We start from the raw sequence: 26,841 nt of genomic DNA on the forward strand, positions 1-26,841 counted from the left end.
ACACTTTCAAAGCCAGACAGACCTGACTTTGCATCCTGCTTCTACCCACCATTTTCCAGCTGCCAGCCTTCAGTCTTCTCCCTCTGTGAAAAGCTCTGAGGTTTAGATGAGCCTGTAATGTTTGGAGGATTTAACGATAATTTTTGTTTGGAAAGTGCCCAGCATATAGTAGCCACTTGGCAAATATAAGTTCCTCTCGTGGCTAGATGGCTCAGCCGTTCGGAGAGCCCCTCCTGTCTGGGGTCTGGAACTTCCTGGGCAGTTGCTCACATGCCCACAGAGCTTTGTGAGTATCACGAATATCACTCTCAACACACTAATAAACTCACATCTGTATTTATTTGCCCTTGACCTCATCCCATTAATCCACACCACAGTTCACCCTCTATTTTACAGATGAGGAAACTGGGAGGTTGAGAGATTTACCAGGAATCAGTAAGTGGCTGGAAGCATCCCATCACCATATCTTCTAAAATAATAATAATGACAGTAGTAACAACAACAGTGAACATTTATTATGCTTACTTTGTGCCCAGCGCTGTGCTGAGCACTTTACCTGCCTCATAACCCTCAATTCCAGCCCCCACCTCTCGGCAGTACTATTGTAGGTACTGCTGTAAGGTAGGTACTATTGTTATGAGAACTTATAGGAGGAAACCGAGGCCCAGAGAGGTTAAGCAACTTGCTCAAGATAACCCAGGACAGTTTTCAAGTCCACTCTCAGACCTCGATCTAACTCCACAAAGAAACCCGTGTCATTCTGCCTCTCGGAAAACTCTACTCCCAAGTGCACAGTTCAAAACCCCACCCAAGGCTGCCCTGCATCGCGGTCAGTCCGCTCCAGCCGAGTTGTTCTTTGTTTTGACCAAGGATACAGAGGGCGCTGCCCCGATTCGTCTGGGGGGCCGAGGGGGAGGGAGTAAGGGTGGACATTTTAGGTGCAGGGGCGTGTGCCGGGGAGAGTATCTGGGGACCAGAGGACGAGTCACGTGCCCGTGAAACTCGACCTAGGGGGAGGGTTAGGGAAGGGAGCCCCCGCCCCTACCTCGGGGTGCAGCCCCGGCCGGTTTTAAGTACAACTGTTCACTCCGTCGATCCACTTCGTCCTAGCCTCATTTCGCGGATTGGTGGCGCCCGCCGGGTTCCCGTTCCCCGACTTCTTCCGATGGGACCGAGGCGGTGAGGACACCAGGCTGTCCGGCAGAATCTCCGAGGCCGCCCAGACCCGGCGCGCAGAGAAGTCCCGAGCGCCGCTGCAGTTCCGAGCTGGGCCCGCCGGACACCGGACGCCGAAATTGTGCACGCGCCGCTCCGCGACCGGTCGGCGGCTACAGGAGGCGCGTTTGCCCCGGATCAGAGGTGAGCAGCGGGTGCGGCTGGGGTCCGGGTCCCGGGCTGCACGTTCTCTGAGAGTCACCCGGCTGGCTCCCACCGACACTTCCAGGCTCCCCAAGAAAGACCCGTTACCTGAGCCCGTAGGTCCCGCCTCTCCAAAGCGCGTCCCTCCTTCCCCTTTGGTCTGGCCCCTCGGCGCCCTCTCTTGCTGCACTGCGTCCGTTTAGAGAAACACTCTTGTCGGAGTTCGAACGGACCTGCGGGAACTCCTAAATGCAAAGCCCCATTTCACAGATGAGAGTACTGAGGCCCTCCGGCGAAGGCATTCGTGCTTTGCTCCGCTCCCTCGCGCCCTTTCTCTCTTGCCCTTCCTGTCCCTCTCCCCTCTCTGCTTTTCTCGGTCTCACCGGCCGCTCTCCGCCCCCGCGCAGCCCGCGCAGCCCGCGTCCCGTCTCCTCCCGCGGCGGCGGCCGTGGCCTAGGCGGAGGGGGTGGGGGTGGGTGCTCGGGCTCCTTCTCTCTCCGGTAAACCCACCCTCCCGCCAGCCCCTCCGCCGCCACTGCTCTTATAAAGTCAGCGGCCGCCGGACTTCCTGCGGGTGCCCGAGCCCCCTCCCCGGGCGAGAGAGGGCGGGCATGTTCCCCGGCGCGCAGCTGGGTGCCCGTGTGAGTGGGTGGCGCCGGGGGCGCTGGAGGGCCTGCCTGGGTCTCCTTCCACGTGGCAGCTGTCGGCTTGGACCGAGAGACTGTAGGGACTTGGGTCGCCTAGTGCGGAAAGGGGGAGGGCTTGCTGAAGCCCTGCCCCAGAGAAGAGGAGTGGTCTTATAGGGGCAACAGGAAGAGGGGAGGGTGTCCTTGAGCTAACATCAGACTTCCCCTTCCTCCCCCTGCTTGCTTCTGGGGGTCCTTCCTGGAGCGGGAGGCCGGATACTGGCCAGCGGTGGCTTCAGAGCGCGCCCTGCCCCTTGCTGACCTTTGGGGACTTGGGGAAGTGCGGGATTGGTCCCCGGGAGCCGGGCTCTGCGTGCCTTGGCCTGGGTGGAAGAGCCCGGCAGCGCGCCAAGAAGCTGTTGCGCACAGACAGGACCTTCCTTGTCTCTGATAGTGACACGGCGGGAGCCCAGCGCCTCGTGCGCCCCTGGCGCTGCCAGTGCGCCCAGAGCCAGCTCGGCAGCACCCACTGGGAAGCCCAGGGCTCTATGGGCCCTCCATGAAGGCCCCCTTGCGGGCTGGCTCGAGGGGTCTCGGGAGCCACCATGATACAGGATGCTTCTCTGGGGCCTCTGGGCCCTTCGCTCAGTGCTCTGCTCCTGGGCAGGCTCGCGACCAGTATGGCCCCCACGCTGGAGGAGGCGTACCGGAGGCGCTGGTGGATGGCGTGCACGGCCGTGCTGGAGAACCTCTTCTTTTCCGCGGTGCTCCTGGGCTGGAGCTCCCTGCTGATCATGCTCAAGAACGAGGGCTTCTATTCCAGCATGTGCTCAGGTATGCCCGAGAAGGGGCCAGTGGGGCTCGGGAGGGGCAGCAGAGGGGGACGGTGGACGCCGGCAAAGGACAGGTGGCCAAGGAGACAGAAAGCCGGGCTGCTCAAGACAGAGCACGCCGCAGGGGATTGGGCAGCCCCACTTCCTGACCTCTTCAAACTTCCTCTAGAGAATGACCCACTCTACCTCATTCATCGAATCCAGTTTTCACTGAACGCCAGGTGTCCTGCGGGCATCCAGATCCTGGGACTGATCCCTTTGCAGCCTCAGGTCTAGAGCAAGGTGGAGATTCCCAGACGTGCAGCAGCTACTAGCTGGGTGAGGGATTTCTTACTAGGGCTATTGTAAGGCTGAGTGAGGCAAAGGAGAGCCTGCAAGCTGGATTTGATTGTAAAGGGAGGGGGAGGCAGTGTGCTTCTCCTTTTCCAGGCCATTTGAGCCCCCAGGTCTTCAAGGAACCATTTGTACAAAGTTAATAGCCTCATTTCCTCTAGGCCCCAACTTGTGGATGGTCCCTGTTTTCCACTTTGGTCACCTTGGCTTTGAATCAGGGGCCCTGGATGCAGGAGTGAGAATTCTAACAATCCTTGGGAGCAGTAACCACATCCCTGCTGTCTTCAGGTGCCTGGAGGCAAGGAGTCGCCCTTCCTAGTGTCTGGGACTTGAGGCTCTCGTGATCTGATAGGTATCTTTCTTTTCTGGGAAGGAGAGAGCTGTGCGGACAAGCTCAGCCTAAGGAGCTCAAGGCATGTGGAGTTTGGCCCTTCCCCCGCCCCCCCACCCTTATCCTCTTCCTCCAACCTCCTTGCTGTGGAACAGGCTTTGGAAGAAGGCCAGCTTGGGTTAGAATCCCAGCTTCCACCACTTTTAGCAGCTGGGTGACATTGGCGAGTTCCCTAAAATATTGAGCTTCAGTCGCCCGGCCTGCAAAATGGGAAGAAGGGTAAGTATCTATGCTGAGGGTTAACAGCGCTTGATCAATGTTAGGGTCGTTCCTGGCTTCTGCTGGCTTCTCCCAGCTTCTCCCCACTCCTCAACTCCACTCCCTGCAGGCGTCTGCCTTGGCTGTGGGAGAAAACCGTTGCCTTCGGGGGTGGAGCTGGGGTGCTCTTGATCTCTGGGCAGCACCCACTCTGCTCCAACCCTCCGCCAGCCTTATCTGTAAGGAAGCAGCAGGTGGCACCGAGGGTGCGAGGATGCACATGCATCTCCCGGCCCCAATTACAGGGTGCTGGGGGCCTGAGGAGGTGGAGATTAGAGTTGGCAGCTGGCCAGGGGAGGCAGGTTGGGTCAGGAGGAGCTGGCTTGGGGTGAAATGCTGGGTGCTCCAGGGTGGCTGAGAGAACCAGACAGAGGGGTGCAGGATCCCTTTGCCAATAGAGGCCAGGAGTCCAGGTACCCTCTGAGTTGTTTACCCTGGAGGCTGGAGAGACCTGCCCTTCGCTGCCTACTGGCCTTGATGCCTGCCGCTGCCCATCCGGTGGCTTCTTCCTGCCTTCTCCACCTGTTTTTTTTTTTTTTTTTTGCGGTACACGGGCCTCTCACTGCTGTGGCCTCTCCCGCCGCGAAGCACAGGCTCCGGACACGCAGGCCCAGCGGCCACGGCTCACGGGCCCAGCCGCTCCGCGGCATGTGGGATCCTCCCAGACCTGGACACGAACCCATGTCCCCTGCATCGGCTGATGGACTCTCAACCACTGCGCCACCAGGGAAGCCCCACCTGTTTTTTCAATCAACTTTATTGAAGGTTAATTTACATCACACATTTTGATGAAGTTTCACAAATTTACACACATCAGGAACCATCACCACAGTCAATATTTAGAATATTTCCATCATCCCCAAAGCTCCTTCCCTTTTGCTGCCCACCCTTCCACCTTTTTAAAAATATGGGTAAGAGCTAGATTAATATATAAGTCATATACATTACAATTCACCCATTTAAAGTATACAAGTTAATGGTTTTTAGTTTATTCAGAGTTGTGCCACCATCACCACAACCAATTTTAGGACATTTTCTCTACCCCAAAAAGTCATCCTGGACCCACTAGCAGTACCTCTCCCCCCACCTGTTCTTTTACCCTCAAGCACTAGGCAACCAATCATCTACTTTCTGTTACAGGTTTGCCTATGACAAAAATAGATTTGCCTATTCTGAACATTTCATATAAATGGCATCTTATAATAGGTGATCTTTTGTAACTGGCTTTTTGTCACCTAGCATGATGTTTTCAAGGTTCTTTCATGTTGGCAAATGTATCAAGCCTTGGTTCCCTTCCAAGTCCTTTGCTACCACATTTTATTTATCCACTCAACAGTTGATAGACATGTGGGTTGTTTCCACTTTTTGGCTATTATGAGTAATGCTCGTATGAACACTCATGTTCAAGTTCTGTGTGGACATATGCTTTCCTTCCATATGGAATTGCTGGGCCATAGGGTAAGTCTATGTTTAACATTTTGAGGAACTGCTAGACTGTTTTCCAAAGTGGCTGGGCCATTTTACACTCCCACCAGCAGTGTAGGAGGGTTCCAGTTTCTCCACAGTCTAGACAACACTTGTTATTGTTTATCTTTTTTATTACGGCCCTTCTCGTGGACATAAAGTGTTATATTTTTGTGGCTTTGATTTGCATTTCCCTAGTGGCTAATGATGGTGAGCATCTTTTTCATGTATTTATTGGCCATTGGTATTTCTTCCTTGGAGAAATATCTATTCAGATCCTTTGCCCTTTTTTTTTTTTTTTTTTTTTTTTTTTTGCGGTACGCGGGCCTCTCACTGTTGTGGCCTCTCCCGTTGCGGAGCACAGGCTCTGGACGCGCAGGCTCAGCGGCCATGGCTCACGGGCCCAGCTGCTCCGCGGCATGTGGGATCTTCCCGGACCGGGCCACGAACCCGTGTCCCCTGCATCGGCAGGCGGACTCTCAACCACTGCGCCACCAGGGAAGCCCCCTTTGCCTATTTTTAAATTGGGTTATTTTTATTATTGAGTTGTAAGAGTTCTTTGTATTGTAGATACAAGTCCCTTATCAGATATAGGATTTGCAAAACTTTTCTCCCACTGTGGGTTGTCTTTTCATATTCTTCATGGTGTCCTTTGGAGCACAAAAGTTTCTTTTTTTGGATTATTTTTTAAAAATTGAAGTATAGTTGATTTACAATGTGTTAGTTTCTGGTGTGCAGCAAAGTGATTCATATATATATATATATGTATATATATATGTACACACACATATACGTACATATTCTTTTTCATATTCTTTTCCATTATGTTTATTGCAGGATATTGAATATAGTTCCCTGTGCTATACAGTAGGTCCTTGTTGTTTATCTGTTTTATCTATAGTAGTTTGTATCTGCTAATCTTAAACTCCTAATTTATCCCTCCCCTCCTTTACCCTTTGGTAACCGTAAGTTTGTTTTCTAGGTCTGAAGCATAAAAGTTTTTAATATTGATGAAGTGCAAGCTATCTTTTCTTTTGCCATTTGTGTTTTGGTGTCATGTTTAAGAAACCATTGCCTAATCTAAGGTCACAAAGATTTACGCCTGTGTTTTCTTCTAAGAGTTTTAAGGTTTAAGCTCTTATATTTAAACCTTTGATCCATTTGGAGTTATTTTTGTATGACCAGGGATTGAACCTGTGCCCCCTACAATGGAAGCGTGGCATCTAAACCGCTGGACCACCAGGGAAGTCCCAAGTTCATTACTGAGGTGCTCATTAGTGTCAGCTTTGGGGTTCCCCGGCCACACCCTCTGTCTTCTCAGGTTTCTGCTCTCCCTCTTTTGAGGTACACGCTGGGGTAGATGGTTGACCCACCTGTTGGGGCATCACAGCTAAAGAGGACTGTTACTCAGAAGTAGGCAGGGGCAATTCAGCTTATCACACACAACTGCATATCCAGCATAAGTACCAAAATAATAAAACAGTAGCTGAAGTTCATCAAGCATTGACTATTTGCTAGTTAGATCTTTAGTCCTCACAACAACTCTTTTTATAGAAAGGAAAGCTGAAGCTCAGAGACGCTAAGTAATTTCCCCAAGGTCACACAGCTAATAAATAAGGAGCAGAGTGAGTATAGTATTCAGCCCCAGAACCTTTCTCCGAGGCCTTAGGATTAAGAGTTCCCCTGGGGGAGCCCCGTCACAGAGAAGACAAGTAGCCAGAGCCCAGTTCTGCGGGTGTTTTGGTGAATGTGGCTGTGTCAGCTGCAGGAAAATGAATGATGGGGCAAGGGTGGGGGATGGTGAGGAAGGGCTCAGAGACCTGGGATCATTTTGTGAGTACTGTGTGTGTGCAGCAGTCCTTAGAGCCCACCTTTTACATGGCTGCAGTCACTAGCCCCATTTCACAGATGGGATAGCAGAACCTCTGAGTTTCAGCAGCACAGCTAGTGGAGCCAGAATTTGGACACGAAGAATGCTTAACCATGATCCTCTCTCCCGTGTTTCCTAGGCCTAGTCATTTGCAGTTCACCTTCATGATTTTACCATTTCTGTGTGCCATAGGTACTATTATTTACTTAATACTTCCTTTTAAATCAATCCACTTTTTAAAAAAGTGTAATATTCTTGGGACTTCCCTAGCGGCCCAGTGGTTAGGACTCTGCGCTTCCACTGCAGGGGATGAGGGTTCATTCCCTGGTCGGGGAACTAAGATCCTGAAAGCTGTGCGGCATGGCCAAAAAATAATTAACTAATTAATTAAATTAAATAAAACTAAAGATCCTGTTTAAAAAAAAATGTATAATACTCTTGTAACCTTGAGTTTGATGTTACTCAGACACACATACACACATACATCATACGTATATATTTCTAATACATACATATATGTATATGTGTGTTTGTTACACATTCAAATAACTAATAACTATGAGACATCAAAAAACATTACCTGTACAGTTGACCCTTGAACATGGGTTTGAACTGCTTAGGATTTTTTCCAGCAGTAAATAGTACAGGATTACACGCTCCGTGGCTGGTTGAATCTGCAGCTGCAGAAACGCAGATACGGAGGGACCCCACAAAAGGCGGGCTGACTAAATTACGGGCGGATTTTCCAAAGCACGGGGGAAGGGTTGAGGCCCCTAACCCCCTGAGGTTCAAGGGTCATCTGTACCTCTAAACCCATCTTGAGTGCGCACATGCTGTGCATACCACACTTTGAGAAACACTATTTTCTCTGGCTTCTAAGCCCACCTCTATCCCTAACTTACTGCATATGTTTTCCCTGTTGCACCCCATGCTTCACTTGTCTATAAAGTGGGAGAGGTTAGATGTCAAAGACCTCTCCTGTTGTAATGGACATGGACAGAGGTCTTTGCTTGCTGGCTTGGCTTCCCTCTTGGTTCAGACGTCTGGCTTAATCTGTAAAAAGGTACAAATGGGGCTTCCCTGGTGGCGCAGTGGTTGAGAGTCCGCCTGCCGATGCAGGGGACGCGGGTTCGTGCCCCAGTCCGGGAAGATCCCACATGCTGCGGAGCGGCTGGGCCCGTGAGCCATGGCCGTTGAGCCTGTGCGTCCGGAGCCTGTGCTCTGCAATGGGAGAGGCCACAGCAGTGAGAGGCCCACATACCGCAAAAAAAAAAAAAAAAAAAAAAAAGGTACAAATGAACTTATTTACAAAACAGAAATAGAGTCACAGATGTAGAAAACAAACTTATGGTTACCAAGGGGGAAAGGGAGGGGGAGGGATAAATCGGGAAATTTGGATTGACATATACACACTACTATATATAAGACAGATAACTAATAAGAACTAATGTGACATTGTAAATCAACTATACTCCAATAAAAAAATTTTTTTAAATGTAAAAAAAAACAGAAGTAGCAAGAGCTATTGATATTAACTGTTTCAATTTAGGGGGAGAAAAGGAAATAGAGTCTAAAAAAATAAACAAGGGAAGAAATATGAAAAAGTAAATAAAATAAAAGTAATTAAAAACAGTTGCAATAATTTTTCATAACATTTAATCCAACATATCAAAACATTATTATTTCAACATAATATTAAAAACATGATTAATATTAAAAAATAAAATAGGTAACTAATAAGAACCTACTGTATAGCACAGGGAACTCTACTCAGTACTCTGTAATGACCTATGTGGGAAAAGAATCTAAAAAAGAGTGGGTATATGTATATGTATAACTGATTCACTTTGCTGTACAGCAGAAACTAACACGACATTGTAAATCAACTATACTCCAATAAAAATAAATAAAAAATAAAAATAAAAAGTACATTGCAAAAAAAAAAGAAGTCTGGCTTTATCCAACCACTCAGAGTCATCAGGCCTTAGGAACTAGCTCTTATTAGTCAAACTCACAAGAGGCTGATCAATTTAAACCAGAGAAGTGAATGCATTAATTGACCTTGAGTTATTCGCCATACACTAGGCTGGAGCTCTCCACCAATAGAAGAACACATTTCCTCGCCAGCACTAGCGCAGGCTTTGAAAACTTACTAAGCTGCCCTGTTCAGGATAGAGAGGCCCATTGGGGTAACGGGGAAGTGTTGGCTTTGGAAAGGGTCTTGAGTTTGAATCTAGGCCTGCCTGTAAGAAGCTGTGTAACTGTGACTTACCTTGCTTCTCGGAGCTTCATCATCTATAAAATGGGGATCATTACACTCACTTCCTAGGGTTGTGAAGATTAAATGATATACTTATATGGAAAAGCGTGGCACAAAGTAGGTATTAATTAGTTGAGAGCTAGTGAGGGAAAGTGTCATTTGATTGTGAAAGACTTAGGAGCAGGGACCGTGTCTAATTCAGGGGCTGCAAACTCAGATGCCAACAGGGGCCAGGCAGTTAGTAACACTTGGGTGGTAATGTCAACATGAGGATACAGTCAGTAATAGTACATCTGGTGACAGATGGTAACTAGACTTACTGTCGTGATCATTTTGTAATGTATACAAACATCAAATTACTACGTTGTGCACATGAAACTAATATATTGCGTGTCAAATATACTTCAATAGAAAACCTAATAATAATTGGGCCAATCAGGGCAGATATAAGATGGCAAATGTCTGAGACCTCATGAAGAGGTGAGGACGTGGGTGACTTAGAGAGGGCAAGCCCCGGTGAAAAGGAGTGGTCTCTACTCAGCTCCAGCAATGGCCAGATCTTCTGACTTACTAAAGAGAAGCCAGACTTCTGGATTTTTAGGTGATAATTCCTGATTTTAAACTGGCACCCAATTAAAATTTGCAAGCCAAGCAAAATATGGGTGGGATTCATTGCTGGTCACCTGTTGGTAGCCTCTGGTCTAAATTAGCATTGCATTTCTTCCTGCTTTACCCACTGTCCCGACCCAGTGCCTGTCGTACAGTAGATGTCGCTTGAGTGTATGTAGATTGAATGAACAGGTGCAGACAAACCTGGTGGAGAAATGAACAGTGACGATGAAGATCACTAAATTGTGGGGGGGGCTAGCCTGAACCCCAGAGGCTGTGTGCTTTAAACCCCTAACCCCTTCTTTCAGGCACCTGAGCACCCCATTGCCCAAGGGGCTTTCTCCTCTGGTTGGCCAGCACTCATGCTTTGAAAAGAATTCATTCTCCTCTTCCTTATGTCAGCCTTCTGCCGCCTGCATGCCCTTTGGATACCTGAAGTCAGGGGTCATTGCCACCACGGAGGGCAGATACTTCCCCTTCCCAGCATTCAGCACTATCACATCTTCCTGTTTTGTTCTCTTCATAGCACCTGTGACTCTTTATATCAGTGTCCATTTGTTTCCTTGTTTATTATCTAATACAAGCCCCATGAGAGCTGAGAGCTTCCTGTCTTACTCACCGTGAGATCCCCGGCACCTAGAGAAGAGGCGCACCACATCGTGGCTCTCCCAGGGGGCCATCGTCTCCCCTTCATCAGCTGTTTCAGGACACCCTCTCTGGGCCAGGACCCTTCTCCAACTGAATCTCCTAAGGAGCCTGGCTTAGGCATTCTCTGCTCCTTTTTACAGGCAAGGGGCCTGAGCCTCAGAGAGATGAAGTTACTTGTCCAAGGTTGCACAGCTAGTAGGAATGGTGGTGGGAATTCAGACCCTGGTCTGTCCACCTTCCAGGTGCACCCTGACTTTGCCCTTGGCAGTGATGCTTAAGTAACAAGTAGGAGGCAGGGGAGCCGCCACCTCGTGACTCACTGAGCATTGGGTGAAGTGAAACCCGCCTCCTTCCCACGCCACCAGCCTTTTTCATTAACTTGACACAACTCCAAGTTGGCCTTTTACCTGGAGGACGCGTTCTCTCGGAGGTGGACTTGTAGAGGAGCACTGGAGGGCAGTGCCGTGGTCCTAATTCTGCGCCTCAGTTTCATTATCTGGAGAGTGGGGATACTTTATTAGCTGACTCCTGGGGCTGTCGTGAGTTCATACAGTGACCGCTGAGGACATGCCTAGAACACAGTTAAATGCTCAACGAATATTAGCTATTATTTTACCAGAATGTCATTTCTGGGGAAACGTCCTCTAAGTTTTAAGGGAATTCTTGTTACATCATTTGAGCATCACCCACTGATGTTGTCCCGGATTCGAGGGTGCTTCCTATTGGATCCTATTGGCTGGATCCTATTGGGGATCCTCAACCCCTTAAGCTTGGACACTGAGTGAATATTTCAATTTGGTAAATACTTCGATGTCCGTTATTCCATTTGAGCTAGTTGAGGCCTCAGGCTGGGTATATGACTCTCCCTGGGTCAGATACTGATTGCTGCCGTTTATGGAGCCCCTTCCCCACCAGAGCAGGCATAATTCCCAAGTCACCTGGTTAGCAGCCAAGCAGAGGCACGCGGCTTGAGTGCAGGACCCCTGATCCCAGGCCTCTCTCCTGTGCCCAGCTGCTCCCGCGCTCACGTGCTGCCTTTCCCTCCCCCTCCTCAGCTGTTAACACCACCAACACCAGCCAGGATGGGCAGCCCCAGTGGCTGAGCTGTAGCCAGCAGGAAGAGATGCTCAACCTGGGCTTCACCATCGGCTCCTTCGTGCTCAGCGCCACCACTCTGCCGCTGGGGATCCTCATGGACCGCTTCGGGCCCCGGCCCATGCGGCTGATTGGCAGGTGAGGCGGCTGGGCTGTGGGGAACTGGAAGGGGCTTTGGGGAGCTGCAGGGCAGGACTGGTGCGGCAGGGGGAGGGGAGGCGCAGGGTGTTCAGCCCCTCCCCCTTCCCCTGCATCTCCACAGCGCCTGCTTCGCTGCATCCTGCACCCTCATGGCCCTGGCCTCTTGGGACACCAAAGGTGAGATGTCTGGCCTCTCGTGTCCCCACAGGAAAAGCATGGGTGGGATGAAGGTGGGTGTTACCCCAGCTCCTGCCTTTAGCCGCCCACAGCTCCCCAGTGCCTCATTCATCCTTCCCCGCTTCCCAGTTCTGTCTCCGCTGATATTCCTGGCGCTGTCCCTGAATGGTTTTGGTGGCATCTGCCTAACGTTCTCTTCACTCACGGTGAGTATGACAGGTTCCGACTCGGCAGTAGGGCACCCAGGAGTGCGGGAGGGTGAGGGTGGGAGAAGGGCCTGTGGACGCAGATCAAACGCACGTGTGTGTGTGTGTGTGTGTGTGTGTGTGTGTGTGTGTGTGTGTGTCCCTCAAGCCCATACATCTGTTGAACTCTGTCCTGGGGCCACAGCACAGAAAGAACTGACAACTTCTTCACCTTTCTGGAACTTATATTCAGGAATTGGGGGAACAGACAACCCTCAAAACAAGTAAACTAATAAATGATATCCCTAATCATAAGTGCTGGAAAGAATAAAGCTGGGTAATGCGAAAGTAAGGCCGGTGGGCAGCTTGAGACAGTGGGCGTGTGTTTGTTTGCCACGTTGTGTATATGTGGTGCTGTCCGTGGGTAGGTAGATGTATTTGTGAGTGTGTTAGATTGAACCATATAACACTGCCGACACTTGACTGTGCTTGACCTACAGAAAGGGCTTTTTCACTCGGCTTGACCTCTTACATGTGTGTTTGGCGTGTGTTGCTCTAAGTGTATATGCGAGTGAGCGTGCAGAAGGGTTAAAGGCTTCAGCGTATGTGGTGGGAGGAGGGGTTCCTGGCCGGCCAGCCTCGGGCTGTTTATCTCAGAGGAGGGCCGCCTGACCGCCAAACTGGGTGTTTTTTGGCTGAATTTCACCTCGCCCAGCAACCGCCTTTAATTCCAGCCCGGGACATTTCACAACTTTCTAAGGAAGCGGATCCCTTTATCCTCACCTCCCTCCGCAGCCCCTTCTCCACGCTGCGCACCTTGGCTCAAAGCCCGAAAGCCTTTCTCTCCCCTGCCCTCCGGGGCCTAACCTTGCACCCTGCCCTGGGGCGTAGGGGGCTCTCCGCCCGCAGCCCGCCCCCTGCTCCGCCACCGTAATCTCCAACCAATGACAGGACCCGGCTCCGGTCCCGCCCCCGGCTCCGGTGCCGCCCGCGCCAAGGACCCCGCCGCTCCCCCGGCCCTAGCGCTTCTCGGTGGCGTCCTTGCAGCCTGCCTCGCACAGACAGGGTGCCAGGGGGTCAGGGCGGCCCCAGCTGTTTTTCATAGCCGCTTCGAGGTTGATGGGTCAGTTCTCTGTGTTTATTCGCCTTCCTCTCCAGAGCTATTTGAGATCCCCTTCTGGACCTCCGTTCTTCCCTCTGTGGAGAGGGTTTTAGCTCTGTATGGCATCTAAGACGCTTCCAGCTGTGGGATCTGTTGACTGGGGGGAGGAGGGAGAGGTGGGTGCACACGAAGGGCTGTGTGACTTTGCTTTCCCCTCCCCTGAGGGCCCGGCTCAGGCCAGTGAGTAGAACACACAGTCAGTTCTCTACTGGTAGGAATTCTGGGCCTGCCCTGCGGGTCACAGCCTCCTCTTCTGGACACCTGGCCTGGCCCTGTTTCCCCCCTACTCCCACCCTCACCTCCCTAGTCGTCCTGTTACTTGTCCTGGCTCAGTAGAAACCATGGACTGGGGGCCTCTGGGGCCACCGAGAAGGTTAAGGGGCACCATCCTGTTACAGAGCCAGCCATGGTCACAGCCTTGGGTTCTGGGATAGAACTCGGATGGCCAGGACAGGGGAGAAAGTCAGTAACGTGCTCTGTGAGCTTGAGTACGTTCCTTTCCTGCTCCAGGCCTCAGTGTTCTCATCTGTCAAAGGGGTTGCTGTAGGTTAGTGTTTCTTAAACACCTAACCCATGGGTTATTAAGAGGGGAGTCATGATTAAGGGGTTCCATAAATAAGTAACTTGGGAAACCATGGGGTTAAACAAAATTTCTCTTTGTGGGCACTTCTTCGTGTGGGAGGGGAGTACAGCCCGGTTTCCGACCCTGATTTTGCCTTAGAACTTTTCTGTTGCGACTCTGGGGCTGGTGTTCCTGGAGGTCACGTTGAGGACTACTGGGCTAGAAGCTTCCAAGCTTGCTTGGGCGGAGAAAGGGGAGCCCTGGGCAGGTGTCAGGGTCTCCCTGCTCACTGGCACTTTTCTCCTCTCTCAGCTGCCCAACATGTTTGGGAACCTGCGCTCCACTTTCATGGCCCTCATGATCGGCTCCTATGCCTCTTCTGCCATCACGTACCCGGGAATCAAGGTACGGAGCTGCCTGGGGAGCGGGCAGCTGGTGGTCAGTGAGGTCGCTTGGCCTTCTTTCTGCCTTGACACAAGAACTGGGTGGGGCTGGGTGCATAGTATATCTGGTGACCTACTTCCTGCCGGGCGGAGGTCAAAGCACGGCAGGGCAAAGCACTGCAGCGTCATGGGAAGAGCCCAGGTGCTGCTGTGGACCAGTGGGTCTGACTTCTCTGCTGCTCTGCCCAGGCCTTCATCCTCGCTCCTGGGCCAGTGCTTTCTCAGCTGATCTCCCTGCCTCCGAGCTTTTCCCTCTAAGCTGTCATTCACATGACTTCCAGAATGACCTTAGATGGAGGACTAGCTCATCCACCCACTCTGCTTCGCCTACAGAATCAGGTCCAACCCCTTTACATGCCTTCAAGGCCCTCGCCTCTTCGGCCTCACCCCACCTTTCAGGCCACATCTCCTTCCCCAGCCCCGAAGAGGCTGGATGACTTGGGTCCAAGGTCACCAAGCTAATCCAGGCCTGGCCAGCTCCTAGACAGGTCAGCCTGGTGGACCTAGAGCCAGAAGGCCTGAGTTCTAGCTCTGGGCAAGTTTGGGGCCTCTTTTCTCCCTCTGATATCAAAGTACCCTTCCAGCTGGGCCGCACCATGCCCCTCAGATTCTGCCTTGGGCAGTTAATTTATTGGTTTAGAAGGCACTTGCTCAGCATCCGTGGCCAGAGGAGGTGGAGAGCACACTGATGGGGGTGACCAACAATTGTTCAGGTAGGAGCAGGCCTGGAGGCTGGGGGTCTCCCTTCCCTTGACTAAGGCAGTGGGATTTGAGGAACCAGATCTTTGCGGGTGTGGCCCTTTGAAGTTGTGTCCTGCTCCCAGGAAAGAAAGAGCCCCAAAGCCTGAGGCCCAGGAGGAGCAGTTTTCCCAGGCAGCACTGGAGCTTGGAGCCTGAGTGGAGGGCAGACAGCAGCCATCCCAGGCAGAGGGTGGCAGGCAGGACATTTCTGCATACCTGGCTTCCTCACTAGAGCAGTTGCTACATTGGCACAGAATCCCAATCAATACAGAACCTGCTTGTCCTGGGGTTGGGAGGCTGTGGGCAGAGTGCTTGCACACGCCCCTCCCTTTTCAGTTGTCACACCTGTGCAAGGTGAGATAAGGCTTCTCAGACTGGGTTTGTCTTTCCCCCAGGGAGGGTGCCCAGAAGGGGCAGGATAAACACAGTTAGGCGCTTTCATCATCCTCTCTTGTACATAAAATGAAATGACTTTCATGTGAAAACAAACGTGTATGGAGTCAAAGGCAACATTGGTGTGTCTTTTTAAGATAATAATTGAGATTTCAAAGACATTTTGAGCTTGTGGCCAGCCCCTTTGGCACGGTGTGCGAACTATTTCACACCTCTTGAGGGGGGCTGGGGTGAGAAAGGAAGAGGATGATGGGGCTTCTAGATCCAACTCTTAACTTCTGGTCTTGGTTTCTTCATCTGCAAATTGGGTACAAGGAATGGGGTAGAAAAGACCTTCTCTAAGGCCTCTGGGGCCTGGGTTCTACCTCCAGCTGGAGGACGCAGGCCTGGGGCTGGGCAGCCTCCTCCATGGCCCGCCCCCTCCCCCGACAGCTGATCTATGACGCCGGCGTGTCCTTCATGACCATCATGTACACCTGGTCAAGCCTGGCCTGCCTCATCTTTCTGAACTGTGCCTTCAACTGGCCGAGTGAAGCCTTTCCCTCGCCGGAGGAAGTCAACTACAAGTGAGTGACCGCGGGGTGTGGGGTGGGAGGGTGACTCCCCCGCCGCAGATCTGGAGGCAGGGGTGTGGTGGTGTGATGGACAGAAGCAGCTGTGGACTCAGAGGAACCAAGATTTGCCGATCATCTGAGCTTTCCAAGTTCCGCTTTCTCATCTGAACTGTGGGCCTGATCCCACCCACCTGCAGGTGTTCTGAGTAGATCAGGCATAAAGCAGGCAGCCAAAACGTGGGGACTGTCTTCTCCTGTCCAGGATGGGATCAGAGCAGGAGGGACCGTGGCAATAGTGCCATGTGCTACGGGGACCCAGAAAGGGGGGAAACAGAGGAATGAAATCCCACCCTTTGGGGGGCAACCTGAATGCCAACTTTACCTACCCCCCATCAGTTCCCCAGGGGACTGGAGTGATGCTCCACAACCAGGCACCTAGGGTGCCAGTCAAGTAGCTGATACTGATGGAGCATCTCCTGTGTGCCAGGCACTGTGCTCAGCCCTCATTCTCAATCAGCTCTGTGACGTGGGTTCTGTTATTAACTCCATTCATAACAAAGGCACAGGGAACAAAGTGGCTTTCCTAAGGTCATACCACTGAAGGGGGGCGGGGTGAATCTAAGGCTGGAATCAGAACTCCAGAGTTTGAGTTCTTTTTTTTTTTTTTTTTAATTTATTGAAGTATAGTTGATTTATAATGTTGTGTTAGTTTCAGGTGTACAGCAAAGTGATTCATATATATATATATGTATATATTCTTTTTCAGATTCTTTTCCCTTATAGGTTATTATAAATATTGAGTAGAGCTCCCCGTATTATACAGTAGGTCCTTGTTGGTTATCTATTTCATATATAGTAGTGTGTATATGTTAATCCCAACCTCCTAATTTATCCCTCCCTCCTTCCCCCCACCCCAGAGTTTGGGTTCTGAATGCTGCCTCCATGGCTACAGCCCAAGTGGAAAACGGTGCATCCATCCTTCACTTAGTGTGTGCTGAGCTGGCCCCTGGGCCGGGCTCTGAGACACACAGACACAAGCCCTGCCCTTGGGAGCTTGTCAGTGCGCACGGCAGTGCTGGTTAAAGGGGGGCTTGGCACCCCTGGGACAGCACCCCCTAGAGGCAGGCTGTTGAAGGGGGGCTCTGTGTGGCTGGTTCCCACGTGCTGTGGCCTGGCTACTGGCAGGGAGAAGATCAAGCTCAGAGGGCTGGCCCTGGATCACAAGGTGACAGGTGACCGCTTCTACACCTATGTGACCACCGTGGGCCAGCGGCTGAGCCAGAAGGCCCCCAGCCTGGAGGAGGGGGCAGACATCTTCATCTCGTCCCAGGACGTTCGTGACACCTCAGAAAAGTCTGCTGAGAGTGAGTGTCTGGTCAAGGTGCCAGCCTTGGGGGACGGAGAGGATGGGTCCTCGCGCGTAGCGAGCACGCATGCCCAAGTGCTCATTCTCCCCTCTTCAGTTCTCACAACACCCCCTCATAGAGGTGGGCCTGCTCCCGGTTTCTAGAATGCGGGCAAATCAAAGTCCCAGGGAACTCTGGGAAGCTCAGATTCAGGGGTACTCTGCGGGATTTCCGGGATGAGGGAGGGGCAGCTTCCAGAATGGGGCAGGGTGTCCGGGCCTGTGGGAGGGCTGGTTTCCTCAGGGCTCCCTGCAACCTCCAAGCCTCTTGCGTCAGATACTGCAGGTGAGCCAGCCTCCAGTCTGGGTCCTCTGACACCTGGTTGGTTGGCGCCTCCTGCTGGCTACAGGAGGAGCTGCACCTGCCTTCTGCCTGGGCCACTTTGCAAGGTGACAGCTCTGTGATTAGTGGAAGGACGATGGGCCTGGGCGTCAGGAGATGGGGGTTTGAGTCCTGCTTCCCAATTGCAGACTATGTGACTTGGGTAGATCACTTAACCCTGCTCTCACTTTCCCTGTCTATCTTTTTTTTTTTTTTTTTTTTTTGCGGTACGCGGGCCTCTCACTGTTGTGGCCTCTCCCGTTGCGGGGCACAGGCTCCGGACGCGCAGGCTCAGTGGCCATGGCTCATGGGCCCAGCTGCTCCGCGGCATGTGGGATCTTCCCGGACCGGGGCACGAACCCGCATCCCCTGCATCGGCAGGCGGACTCTTAACCACTGCGCCACCAGGGAAGCCCTTCCCTGTCTCTTAAACTAGCACTAAGAACACCCACCTCACAGGGAAGTTAGTTGTGAGGATTGAATGAAGACAGGGACATGGAAGCTCTTTGCAAACTGAAAATGCTGTGAAGTTATGAGTCCAATCCCCACTGCTGATCCTCCCATGGCAGAGTTGTTACAGGCGTGAGCTGAGTCCATCCCGCCTGCATTGCACCTTCCAGCCCCATGAGCTCGGGCAAGTAATTGAGCGTTCTGAGCTTCAGTCTCCCCATCTGTAGAATGTGCTGAAGATAGGGTTGTTGTACAACTTGATTACATGGGATAATACCTATTATAATAATCAAGTGTGCAGCACATAGCAAGTGCTTAATAAATAGTAGCTCAAGTTATTATTACCACGCCAAGCCTATGGTACACACCTGAAGGTCACCTGAAAATGTTCTAGTGAGGGAATTCCCTGGCGGTCCAGTGGTTAGGACTCCACACTTTCACTGTTGAGGGCCCAGATTCGATTCCTGGCTGGGGAACTAAGGTCCCACAAGCCATGCAGCGTGGCCAAAAAATAAAAGAAAATGCTCTAGTGAAATAGTTATAGAGCTGGGCAAGAACTTGGAGGCCAGTAAGGCTGAACCCTCGTTTCTGAAGAAACTGATGCCTCGCCGAAGTCACAGCGTCAAGAGCCTCTGCTAGAACTGCATCAGCTGGGACGTGCAGAGGCAAATGGAAGATCTGGGGCTCAGGGGCACCTCCTGCTGTCTCCCCAGAGTCTGTGCCCTTGCGCAAGAGCCTCTGCTCCCCCATTTTCCTGTGGAGCCTCCTCACCATGGGCATGACCCAGCTGCGGATCATCTTCTACATGGCCGCTATGAACAAGATGCTGGAGTACATCGTGACTGGTGGCCAGGAGCATGGTGAGGTGCAGCCGAGCCCACTGGGGGCTGGAGATGCAGGGGTCACCCTGGCTGAGCTCCTCTCACCCTGGCTTTCTCCCTCCACCCCCAACAGAGACGGACGACCTGAAACAAAGGGTGACAGAGACAGGTAGGGGGACAAAAGCTCGGCTCCTTGCCCACACCCGCCCCGCCACTGCCTGCTGTAGGGGGAGCCTGGACCCACCCTTGTCGCCCTGGGTGTTTTGGGGATCTAAGAATTTGGGGGTGAAAGGAAGGTGATTCTGGCATTTTCTCTCCTCTGCTGGATGTGGGTGACAGTGCCCACTAGGCTGCTGGCATCTGTCATGTCAGCTCCTGACCCCACTTCTCTTCCTGCCCTGCCCAGTTGAGTTCTACTCGTCCGTCTTTGGGGCCATGCAGCTGTCGTGCCTTCTCACCTGCCCTCTCATTGGCTACATCATGGACTGGCGGATCAAGGACTGCGTGGACACCCCCACTGCTAGGTGACCTGCCCAGGGGTGGTGACAGCTTTGTGCTTTCACAGCCAGCATCTTATTTCATTCTCCCAAGAGCCCTGGGAGAGAAGGGGTACATCCCCATTTTACAGATGAGGAAACTGACATTAAGAGGGAACTTGGCTGGCTTGATAATAAGTATGGCTGACATCAAATGCTGACTGCACTAGGCACTCGCATTGTCCTGTTTAGTCCTGCACCAGCTCCCTGAGGTAGGTACCTACGTTATTATCCTCGTTTCACAGATGAGGAGCTGAGATACAGAAAGATTAACTGTCTTACCCAAGATCACACAGCATTTAGTAGTAGGTTCCAGAACCTTTGTTATAAAGGGTACACTCTAAAGCCTTCTTACGGTTAGAAAGAGAGAGAGTTGGTGTATTAGACATCTATTGCTGTATAACAAATCACCCCCAAACTTGGCATCTTTAAACAACAACATTTATTATCTCATAGTTTCTGAGAGTCAGGAATCTGGGAATGACTTAGCTGGGTGGTTTTGTCTCAGAGTCTGTCTGAGTCTGTTCAGACTGATATAACAAAATACCATGGACAGGGTAGCTTATAATCAATGGAAATTTATTTCTCACAGTTCTGGAGGCTGGAAGTCTGAGATCAGGGTGCCAGCATGGTCAGGAGAGGGTCCTCTTCTGGGTGGAAGACTTCTCGTTGTGTCTTCACATAGAAGGACCTAGGGAGCTCTGTGGGGCCTTTTTATAAGGGCACAAGTCAAATCCCGGAGGCCCTACCTCTACCTCTATTTTTTGTTGTTGTTGTTGTTTTCTTTTGGCCATGCCACGCGGCTTGTGGGATCTTAGTTCCCTGACCAGGGATTGAACCCGGGCCCCCTGCAGTGGAAGCTTGGAGTCTTAACCACTGGACCGCCAGGGAATTCCTGGCCCTACCTCCTAATACCATCACATGGGCATTAGGATTTCAACATAAGAATTTGTGGAGGACACAAACATTCAGACCATAGCAGGGTCTCTCATAAGGCTGTGGTCAAGCTGTTGGCCAGGGCCGCAGTCATCTGAAGTACTGATGGGTTGGACAGTCACTCCTAAGCTCACTTGTGTGCCCATTGGAGGAGGTTTGGTTCCTCCCCACCTGGGCCTCTCTATAGTCTGCTCATGACACAGCAGCTGGCTGGCCCCAGAGCAAGACAGCTAAGGGAGGGACACCAGGACAGAAGCTATAAGGTCTTTCATGATGTCATCTCAGAAGTGACATACATGAGTGAGGTTGTCTTCTATAGACACACAGAGTAACTCTGGAACCTTGTGGAAGGGGACTGTACCAGGGTGTGAATGCAGGATGCGGGGATCATCGGGGCCGTCCTGTGGGCTGGAGACCACCAATGGGTCTTTTTCTCCCCACCACATTTTATTTATTTATTTATTTATTTATGGCTGCGTTGGGTCTTTGTTGCTGTGCGCGGGCTTTCTCTAGTTGCGGAGAGCGGGGGCTACTCTTCGTCATGGTGCGTGGGCTTCTCATTGCGGTGGCTTTTCTTGTTGCGGAGCACGGGCTCTAGGCGTGCGGGCTTCAGTAGTAGCTGCACGCGGGCTCAATAGTTGTGGCTCGTGGGCTCTAGAGCGCAGGCTCAGTAGTTGTGGCACACGGGCTTAGTTGCTCCACTAAGCCCTGGTCCCTCCCGGACCAGGGCTCGAACCCATGTCCCCTGCATTGGCGGGCGGATTTTTAACCACTGCGCCACCAAGGAAGTCCCACACCACTGGGTCTTGCACGAAGGTCTTCTGACTGCTTGTGTTCTTTATGTGTTGATCCAAACGGTCCTGTTTGTCCTGAGAGGATGGGAGAGGGAGACTAGGAGAGAAGTCATCTAAGGATGCGGTTTCCCTCCCCACCAGTGGTACCCTGGCCCTGGTACCCAGTCTTCCTCCTCTACGCTCTGTTCTGACGGCCATGGTCCATCAGCAGGGCCCTTCTCTCGGACCAGTGGGCGGCCTGTCTTCATCTGTCTCAGCCTGCTGACCTCTCCTTTGGGCCAGACTCAGAGCCCTTGATTATGCTAGAGGGAGGGGCTTGCTGGGCAGTCAGGGGCCAAGCAGCTGTCCCTAGAGTGTCATCTACTTTTGTCTAGGCTAGTGGGCAGGGACACTTTTGTGGGGGCTTCTGATGAGAGACGGTGTGAGAGCTCCCCACTCTCCACCTTCCTTCCCACCCTCGATTCTCAGACTTCAGTGTGCTTATGAAATAGGAGATAGTTTTCCAAATGCAGATTCCAGGGCCCACTGCCCGAGATTCTGATGTTTGGGGCAAGGCCCTGGCATCTGCATTTTAAAGAAAAGTTCCAGGGGCTTCCCTGGTGGCACAGTGGTTGAGAATCTGCCTGCCAATGCAGGGGACACGGGTTCGAGCCCTGGTCTGGGAAGATCCCACATGCCGCGGAGCAGCTGGGCCCGTGAGCCACAACTACTGAGCCTGCGCGTCTGGAGCCTGTGTTCCGCAACGAGAGGCCGCGACAGTGAGAGGCCCGCGCAGCGCGATGACGAGTGGCCCCCGCTTGCCACAACTAGAGAAAGCCCTCGCACAGAAATGAAGACCCAACACAGCCTACAATAAATAAATAAATAAATAAATTTATAAAAAAAAAAAAAAAAAAAAAAAGAAAAGTTCCAGATGATGCTGGGGGAGCCACGCTTTGAGAAACACAGGGCTGGAGGAATGACTTTCTCCCTTTTCTGCTACCCTGAAAGGGGAGGGACCAGGCTGAGAACCCAGGGGGTGGGGAGGGCCGCCAAGGAGGTCGGGGCAGCGGCCGGTGATGGCCTGTTGGCCTGTTCTCCTCAGGGACGGGGTGGCCACCAAGTCCGTCAGACCACGCTACCGCAAGATCCAGAAGCTCACCAATGCCATCAACGCCTTCACCCTGACCAACCTTCTGCTCGTGGGTTTCGGCATCACCTGCCTCATCAACAACTTACACCTCCAGGTACCGACTTCCATCCTCCCCGCTCTCCCTGCCTTGCAGAGTGCCGCCCCAGGCATGGTTCACCGTGGCAGGTGCCTTCCAGGAAGCAGGGCTCCCGTCCTCTGGGTCTGTTTTCTGGGCTCTCCAGGAAGTGTTTGTAGGAGGTCGGGTTGGCAAGGGGGCAGGCGTGTGCAGGCTCCGTTCCCCTCCTCACCGTCACCGGCCTTCCTCCTGTGTCCGCACTGCTCTCAGCTCTCCCCGCTCTCTTTTTGGTTTCAGTTTTTGACCTTTGTCCTGCACACCATGGTCCGAGGCTTCTACCACTCGGCCTGTGGAGGCCTCTACGCAGCAGTGTGAGTCAGCTGGGCTCCTGGGCTCCCCTGAGCGCGCCCTTCCGCAGCCTCCCTGGACTGCTGCTGTGTCAGGGCTGGTGAGGCTGCTCTGGAGGCTGTCTGGCTCGCTGCCCTCCCCCCAGCTCCCTAATGGCAGGGAGCTCACTTCCTCAAAGGCAGCCCGCCCCACGGCGGGATGACCCCACTGTCAGAACGTCTTCCCTCAGGGGCAGCTGAGATCCTTGGGTGCATGACACTTGGGTCCTATGTCTGCTCTCGGGAACGGCCCCTGGAGGAGTGGCCTCTCTCCCCGAGCCAGCCCTGTCGAGACTCGTTTGCCTCCTGACTTTCCTGCTTCATGTCGAACAACCCCCTAGCCTGCCCCACCCCCCTGGCCCTGGTCCCTGTTCCCTTTTCCCTTTTCCTTCTGGTTTCCACGGCTGAGGGTCTCTCCAGGGTGTGATGGAGTAAAAGAGCGGTGACAAAGTTGTAACTGTCCTGGCGCGCTTATTACTCCATCGTGGGCGTGGCGTGAGATGCTGACCCCACGCCCTCATTCAGACCTCAGAGGGCAGCCCCAGCCGGACCCTGGAGTCTCCTTGCTTCCACGCCCTCATTCCTCACAGCCCACATCCAGTCCACCAGCGAGCCTGCCCGCTCCGCATTCCACAGACTCCAAACCCAGCCCTTCCGAGCATCTCCAGCGGTGCCACCCCCTGGCCTGGATTATTGCCACCGCCTCCTGACCGTCCCTGCGTCCGCCCTTGCTTTCCCTCCTTATTTTTAACACAGGAGCTGGAGACACCTGTTAGGACATAAGTCTCTTCACGTCACTCCACGACTGCCCGTCTTATCTCACGTAGAGAAGAAGCCAAAGGCTTCATTGTGGCTTAAAAGGCCCTACAGGGTCCGGCCCCCACCCCAGGGACCTCTTCCTTCGCCTCCCCACCTCGCTCACCCCCTTTTCCCACATGGCTGCCTCATGCCCCAGAAACCCTATGTGTGTTCCCTCTTCAGGGCCCTTGGACTTGCTGTCCCCTTTTCCTGGCACGTGCTTCCTCCAGATATCCACAAGGCTCCCAGCCGTCTCACCTTCTCCAGGCCTTTCCCCAGCTGTCCTTGTCTCAGTGGCCTCTGCCGGCCATCCTGTCTACAGTCGCAACCCCCTAGATACCCTCACCCCCCTCTCTCTGCTGAACTTCTCTCCATAGCACTTACCACTTTCTAACACACTGTGTGTTTTCGGTTTTGTTTTGGTTTTTTTGGCCACGCCCAGCATGCGGGATCTTAGTTCCCAGATCAGGGATCGAACCCGTGCCCCCTGCAGTTGAAGCACAGAGCCCTAACCACTGGACCGCCAGGGAAGTCCCAACGGTGCATTTCTCTTGCTTTGTTGTGTGACGACCACCTGCACGCCGCCCCCCAACCCCCCACCCATCGCCAGAATGCCACTTCCATATCTGTTTGGTTCATTGCTGTATCTCCATCCACCTAGAACAGTACCTGGCGCGTCATAGGAGCTCAATAAATATGTGTTAAAAGAATAAACAAACAGCCCAGTGAGGTTAGTGCTCTCCCTGTTTTTAGGGAAGGAAGTGAGGCTCAGAGAGGTTGAGTAACTTGCTGTTATCACACAGACAGTAGGTGTCCGAACCCAGCTCAGTAGCCGTGAAGTCACAGCATACACCCTCGAGGCCAGGGCACGTGCAGAGAGCCTGAACTCTTAAGCTCTGCCCTGCCTGGCTAACGAAGAGTGATATCTAGAGAGGGACGGGACAAAGGGTGGGGCTGGAGAGGACCACGCCCCTCACGACGCCCTCCCTCCTCTCATTGACAGGTACCCGTCCAACCACTTTGGGACACTGACGGGCCTGCAGTCCCTCATCAGTGCTGTGTTTGCCCTGCTCCAGCAGCCGCTTTTCATGGCCATGGTGGGACCCTTGAAAGGAGAGCCCTTCTGGGTGAGAAGTCGTGGGGGTGGGGTGGCATGGGGGCAACAGGATCCCCTTCTTGGTGCACCCAAGGAGTGGAGGATGGGGGCTCTTGTATGGGATGGGGTCCCTCGCTCTTATCTCTCAGCCAGGAGGCACCTTGGAGGTCTCTAATCAGGGGGTTCCCAAGCTGGCTGTCCATCAGACCCGCCCACAGATTCCCCAGCCTACTGAATCAGCATCTCTTGGCCTGGGCCCAGGAAGCTCCCAGGTGATTTGTACAGTAGCCCAGTCCTGATCCAGTCCAGTTCCACCCGATGCAGGGGTCTTCTCTCCAGAGCCCCTAGAAAGGGGCTCCTCCAGACCCTCTTAGTCAAACGCCCACAGCGATGGGGCGCCGGTCCTGTGCAAGGAGGCAGCTGTTGGTCTTGTTGGAAAGGCTTTTCTTTACATCGAGCTCACCTCACCTCCCTAAAGCTGATATCTGCCTCGAGGGCCCACCCACTCCCCAAGACCATCCTGCCAGAATGATGACGAAATGACAGCTGCCATTTCCCAAGTGCTCACCAGGTGCCAAGCGCACCGTGTGTTTTGTACTGCACGTTGCCACAATGGCCCAGAGAAGGAGGTGCATCGAATTAGGATGACTTGCCCAGAGCCACACCGTGAGTAACGCAGGGTGGGATGTGCGCTGGGTCTGAGCCCATGGGAGGTGGGCTCGGACCCAGGCCTTCTATCCCAGGCTGCACCCCAGTGCTATTAACTGCCTGGGAGCACCACCCCCAATGGGATCCCATTGCCAATGCCCTCAAAGGTCGAGGTTCCCAGCCCAGGCTACCCAGACGGCACCAGATCATTTGGGCACCAGCATTAGCTGGGGTTCAAACCAGGCTCTGACACTTTATAAGGCTGCCGAACATTCAGTGAGATGCTGGTGGAGAGTGATTGCACACAGCAAGTACTAGCTCGATCTATCATTCTGGCCCAGGACCTGGACTAAAAATGGCTGCCTTCTCCTCCCTGTGGGAGGCTAAGGAGGATCCCTGAGGGTGATGAGGGTGAACAGGTACCCACTTGACTCTCTTTTCTCTCTCTCTCTCTCTTTGCCCTAAAGGTGAATCTGGGCCTCCTGCTGTTCTCACTGCTGGGATTCCTGCTACCTTGCTACCTCTTCTACTATCGCACCCGGCTCCAGAGGGAGTACATCACCCACTGGGAGGGCCCCCTGAAGGTGCTTGGCAGCCCTGAGGTGACTGCCTAGGCCTCTGAGGGGCCTGGGTGACAGGCAGTCAAGGCCTGAGCAGCCAAAGGGAATGCCTCGTGGCTTTTCTACCTGTAACCTCCGCACAGAGCCAGGCGCCGGGGATCTATAAATACCAAGAGAAGTTCTATTTTTGTAGGGACTTGTTAAAAAGGAAAAAAAAAAAAAAAATCCCCAAAGCAGTGCTCCATTGACTGAAGATGTCCCCCGTGCTAGGATCGGACCTTCTTGCTCCTGGGATTGGAGGAGACCAGGGTGCAGCCCTGCCCTTTCTCTGGGCCTAGGGGTCTGCCTGCTGCTGCCTCCTGGGGGCTTGTGGGATCAGTGAACAGGCGACCCCTAAGATCTCAGCCGTGCAGTGTCCAGAGTGTGCAGGCATGTGTGTGTGCATGTGGGTATGAAACTCCCTGCCTCTCAGAGGAAAGGGGGCCTGAGGTGCTGGCTGTGTCCTGAATGCTGCCGCATGGGCGGTAAGCCCCTTCCCGAGGCTGGAGGGTGGGTTCCCTCCCTGATGCTGCTGCTGCTTGCAGATCTTAGAGGAAATAAAAAGGGAAGTGAGAGACTGGCTGGTGTGTACCTGCCTGTGTCTTGGGGGAGGGGGGTGTCTTCCCACACCCCATCCCTCGTCCTCAGCCAGGCTCAGCTGGGCATTAAGTAGGACACCTGAAGTGCCAGCCTGTCCACCTGTGGCTGTCTGGCTCACCTCCCTGTTCTCAACCATGCCCTGCCCTTAGTGTCTGGAGG

The 26,841-nt window shown here is 53.0% G+C and overlaps 1 protein-coding gene across 1 annotated transcript; it reads left to right on the forward strand.

Moving 5' to 3' along the window:
• Positions 1 to 2,590: 2,590 nt before the first annotated feature.
• On the forward strand, positions 2,591 to 26,097 carry SLC43A1 (solute carrier family 43 member 1; the record flags this gene model as incomplete). The annotated part of the gene is made up of 14 exons (XM_079708721.1): positions 2,591 to 2,819; positions 11,707 to 11,884; positions 12,009 to 12,064; positions 12,194 to 12,270; positions 14,286 to 14,378; positions 15,983 to 16,116; positions 17,290 to 17,468; positions 18,995 to 19,141; positions 19,236 to 19,271; positions 19,509 to 19,626; positions 22,453 to 22,594; positions 22,853 to 22,926; positions 24,743 to 24,866; positions 25,951 to 26,097. 14 exons carry the CDS (start codon positions 2,591 to 2,593, stop codon positions 26,095 to 26,097), a joined length of 1,734 nt encoding a protein of 577 aa, XP_079564847.1.
• Between the last annotated feature and the right edge of the window lie 744 nt (positions 26,098 to 26,841).

Source organism: Hyperoodon ampullatus (assembly GCF_949752795.1).
Source record: "Hyperoodon ampullatus genome assembly, chromosome: 7".
Taxonomy (NCBI): domain Eukaryota; kingdom Metazoa; phylum Chordata; class Mammalia; order Artiodactyla; family Ziphiidae; genus Hyperoodon; species Hyperoodon ampullatus.